The following is a 4846-nucleotide window of genomic DNA, read 5'->3' as shown; positions in this document are numbered from 1 at the left end:
TACTATGAGATACGTGGCCGCTTCCATTGTCTGCTCAGAGAAGGTTTTGGACCATTTTCTAGAGTCATGAGATACGACGATCAGAGATGCCTCGGATTATTCTTGCTAGAGTTGCGCAGACTTAGGGAGAGCTTGCTAACGACAGGGGAGAGACAATCTTAGAGACGAATCACATATTTCTTTACACTAGCCAAGGGAGAGCCATAGGAGCAGTCATCACAGCAGATCTCAGAGCCCACCCACGCTAGAGGTACCTTGCTTGATCGAGCCGTTGAGCTTGGCAGATCCAGACGCCCGGGACCGCGAGGGGTCTCCCACCATCGACGAAGGCTGCAACAGAAGATACAAATCACTCTAGCTCGATATCCAAGACGCCCAACCAGAGTACTGACCATGGAGGAGGTTGATGAGATTCTACAGTGACAGATGAGAGATTTCATTTGAACCCACCAAGAAAGTGCCATGTGGACCATGCTGTTCACATAGGACGACGGAAAAGTGAGATGGAGAGTGCCACATCATGGAAGAGAAAAAGGATTTGTTCCTCCCCCCCCCCCCCCCCCCCCCCCCCCCCTCCCCACCCACCCCGTGGAAAGCCCTCCACCTTGACAGAATGTGCCATGTTAGCACCAATCACATTAAACTAAACCTCCCACCCCTTTGTCCACACTTGCCTCTTCCTCTTTCTTCAGCCGCCTCCCAACGTTCACATAAGACGGTGGTAGAAAATTGCCTCATATTTTCCTCCGTCATCAATGTGAACACATGGACAGTGGAAGAGAACGTTTTGAAGCTTGTCCACCCGGAAGAGCTCATAAAGTGTCATGTTTTCCGTTGGTTTGGTGTGAACCCAACCTTAAAGATGTGTTTCATGATACATTAAGCAAAGAATTGATGAACGATTGTTAGCACGCAGTGTTTGGGTGGATGAGGAATGTTGTAAATGGTCCTCTCTCTAAATTATTGTTTGTATTTAGAACCCAACATCATAGAAACCACAGGAATAGCACCATTTTGGAGGCAAAGGAATTTGGCTAAGAGCTACTTGTCCACACGGAGTAGTCTGATATCACTTGACCAAATAGAGAAGTCTGCTACATAATGTCCCAACATTTGTCTGGTCATGTCGACATTGTGCCCAAACTTTAGTTTGTTCAAAGTGTAAACCATTCATCTGTTGGTTTTTGTTAGGTTGAAAGAGAAGCTTGTGTCATATCTTGATGTATTAGAGAGAGAGAGAGAGAGAGAGAGAGAGAGAGAGAGAGAGAATCCTTACCATACCAACAGTTAATCATGACACATTAAACTGCAAATTGTGCGCTTGGTCACCATGGGAGGAGGATGTCTTGTATTTTCAGAGTAAAACTGCACCCTTCCATTGGAAAAACACAAGACAAGCATGTAAACCAGCTCAAAAACTTCGAGAACACCATGGATGCTCGGATAAAGAGAGCTATTCTAAACGGACAACTCAAGTAGAAACCTAACTCATGGTAGCTTCTTCAAGAATTTCCAAATTTGATCAGACCCAAAGATAAAATATTGCAAGGAATAACAATACCCTGTGCTCACCTTCCATTATCTACATTCCATACAACAGCTGGTAGCATACTCAACTCAAACTTATAGAAAATAACCTGCGGCCTCAGTAGTAATCTTAATTCACTTAACAGAAAAATAATCCAAAGACTAAAGCAGAATACGTACATATTAGTTTGTGGCAGCAGTGATGATGATTCTGAACAAAAACCCTCAGGGGCAAGTTAAGAAACTCCACTGAGCAAAGAGACCTGCATTTGATTGCACCATTCATTGGTTGTACCATGCATGCTCGTGTGGGAACCCACATTTTGGGTCTGTGCAACGAGATGAGAGCTCACTCTAACAAGAAGGTTTTCTTCGGGCAGAAAATCTGCTGTTCTGGGTCATTCTGCTCTGTCAGAATCCCAAACATTGTCCTAATCTATCACCTTGAGAGCATCAAACAACTCACCTGCCAATGCTTTGGCCATGACCTCCTTTGGGTCGATTTTTGGCTTCTCCTTCTTCCCCTCCTTAGATTCCTCCCCCTCTTCTTCTTCGTCCTCTGGCTCCGTATTTTCATCCAAAAAAATCTTCAGTAAATTCTTTGAAAAGCCAGAAACAAGCGCAACACCCTTCTGGTTCGATAAGGCTGGAGTGCTGATGCTGTCCCTCAAGTTCCAAAACACAATTTCAGGAGGCTCGCCATAGCCGGCCTCTTCATACATCTTTGCAATCATCTTGTAGTCAGTTTCCCAAGGGTTGGCTGATGCTTGATCAAACTCCATATCACTGAACACAAAGAGCCTTTTCACCATCTTATCCTTTGGGAGGTCGGATGCCTGCGCCAAATCTAACAAACGGCGAAAAACCTTCTGGAAATCTGTGTTCATATCCCAATTCATCCTCTCTGTAAACTTGTAGCGATCTGCAAGCGTCTCTCCTTGAACCAGATGGATTTCAGGCATGGCACTAAAGGTGCAGAGATGGTTTTTGAAAGGCTCCTCACTTAGCTCTGCCACTAGCAACCCAAGGGCAATGCAAACTTCCATCGGTGTGCCTGACATGCTGCCCGAAACATCACAAACAGCCATGCTACTGTTCAATTTAGACCCACTCTCCTTCAGATCACTAACCATGCGCTTCCATTGTGCTTCCGCAAGAATACCCTGTGGTTTTCCCCTTCCTTGCACAGCCTCCTTAGCAACCTTGTGAGGAAGCAATGCACCTGCAGCAACCTTCTTCTTCCCAGAAGCAACATTTTCAAGAAATTTTACATACCGTTCACTGTCATGCTTGACAAAGTGACCAACATAATTGGTCATTGCGACAGAAGGGACACGCTCATAGGGCAGCTCACTCCACCTATTAGCACTCATGTAGATTTCTGGCATCTCTAGAGCCTTCCGAATGGGTACAAGAAACTCTTTCCTCATCTTGCTTACCAAAGCCAAGGCTCGCTTCTCCGCATCTAGATCCAAGAACTCCTTGACAAGGAGATGCTCAGCAATTGCATGGTAAAGACCAGTTCTTAGGTCATAGCTTTTGTTTAACGATGGGCACCACTTTGCAGCAAAGCTTATCTCAAAAAACTTGCTCGCATCAAGGGCACTCTTGTCAGCAAGTAGTTGCTTGGCAAAGATGGCTGCAACCACATCATGCAAAGTTGCAAAGTCAGAGTTGTCCTTCAGGCTGGTATGAAGTCTCGAGGCCATATCCTCGCGCTTCTGCTTTCGGAGCTGTGAAGCCATCTGCGCCTTTTCCTTGTCCTGCTTTAAGGCAGCGGCAATCCGCACCTCCCTATCCTGAAGAACTCCCTCTGCCATAGCTTTCCTTGCAGCTTCGCCCTTGCGAGCATGGTATCCTCTCTCTCCTGTTCTTGCATACTTCCGCACATGGGAGAAAATCCCGTGCGTTTCTTTTGATTTATGTTTGGCCTTTGCGGCAAGGACCTTTGCATCACGGCTCTCTTTCTCTTTCAACTTCTTCTCCGTTTCTTCAGGGCCTTCGAGCTCCCGAAGGACAATCTCCAGCAGATCTTTGTAATAGCCAAACTTGGGTACGAGGTCCAGATTTCCATGGAGGGTTTTAGGATGGTGCTGATGAAGCCAAGATGTGCATGTGTAGAAGGCCAGCTTGTTCGATTTACCTGTGCCACGGATACCGCGAAGATGGAAGACAAGCTTGAGAGCAGCAAGGGCATCCTGCTTCCAAGCGAGCTCAAGGAGGGAGACGACTCTGGAGGAGGGGGTATCAGGAACGATTTGAAAGAAGAAATCAACACAGGCATCGCCTGATGAGGAGAACGTAGCAGAACAGTTCTCTGTCAAGGTGAGCAAGGAGGCCTCCGCAGGGGACCACCCCATCTCAGTAGAGAAGTCGTCTTCATCATCCGATGAAGATGAGTAGTCGAAACTAGCGTAAGCCATGGCGAGACGATGGAGAGCAGAATGTCAAAGGCTTCAAAGTAGTAATTTATGCAGATTGCCGTCGTGGTGCTCACGCCACATGGCCTTGGTCACCACGTCTGGCAACTACCCCTCATCACATGCTTTTATTTCAATTATACACGGGGGGGAAAATAACTACAAGTCTACAAGAATTGTTAAAAATCACTTAGATGCCTGCTTTTTAGGGGTGCCTGTAGCAATTTTGGGTTTGGGTCTCATTAAACATTTGTCGAACGGGCGGGGCCCAATATCCCCATCACTAGTAGAAGCCTCTTGAGGTGCCACCATGGCAATGCCGCCGCCATAAGCAAGTCGCATGCCCAGAGAGAGAGCCTCCACATAAAGCCAAAATAGGATCTTGGAAGACGGTAGTAATATCCGCAAAGCCAAATAGAAGCCGATCTCTACTGCCAAAAAAATCAGTCAGCATACTAGGACCAAGGATCAAAGACATAAGGCAATAATCATGCCATGACCACCAAAAAGTACGCATACTGAGAATCTGATAGGGTAGTAGGCTAACCAAGGGGAGCCAAGTCCTAGTTGTGGTCACCCTCGCTTCCACAAGGACCTCCACCGCCTGTCATGCAAGTGAAGGGCCCGCAAGGACGGGAAGCACAAGGTCTTGTTGTCAATTGTCAACTCAAGCGAAAGTCAAAAAAGCAACCTCTCCCAAGGTCCAAAAATCGGGGCCAGCAAGGGTAGGACATAGAAGGAGAAGACAAAGCTGCCCTACCATTCACCCCAGAGACGATAGTTCAACCTACTTGTACACTGTGTCCTATCGCAGTGTCACTCTGAGTCTCCAAACTCCTGCGCTGCAACCTTGCAGGTTGTAGGGTGCAAGAGCAAGGTGCTCCATGAATGGTCGCTTT

At 46.9% G+C, this 4846-nt stretch overlaps 1 protein-coding gene across 1 annotated transcript; it reads right to left on the bottom strand.

Annotated features, from left to right (window-relative positions):
• Positions 1-1542: 1542 nt before the first annotated feature.
• LOC147439677 (uncharacterized) lies at positions 1543-4024 on the bottom strand. The gene has a single exon (XM_086485497.1). The coding sequence runs from the start codon at positions 3948-3950 to the stop codon at positions 1959-1961; it is 1992 nt and encodes a 663-aa protein (XP_086341623.1). The 5' UTR covers positions 3951-4024; the 3' UTR covers positions 1543-1958.
• Between the last annotated feature and the right edge of the window lie 822 nt (positions 4025-4846).

Source organism: Adiantum capillus-veneris, chromosome 16, assembly GCF_014529385.1.
Source record: "Adiantum capillus-veneris isolate H3 chromosome 16, ASM1452938v2, whole genome shotgun sequence".
Taxonomy (NCBI): Eukaryota; Viridiplantae; Streptophyta; class Polypodiopsida; order Polypodiales; family Pteridaceae; genus Adiantum; species Adiantum capillus-veneris.
Note: the sequence above shows the minus strand (reverse complement) of the source record. Positions and strands in the feature narration are given on the sequence as shown.

Coding starts and splice junctions, on each gene's coding strand:
- LOC147439677 (XM_086485497.1), bottom strand. CDS start 3,950: ATGGCTTACGCTAGTTTCGACTACTCATCTTCATCGGATGATGAAGAC.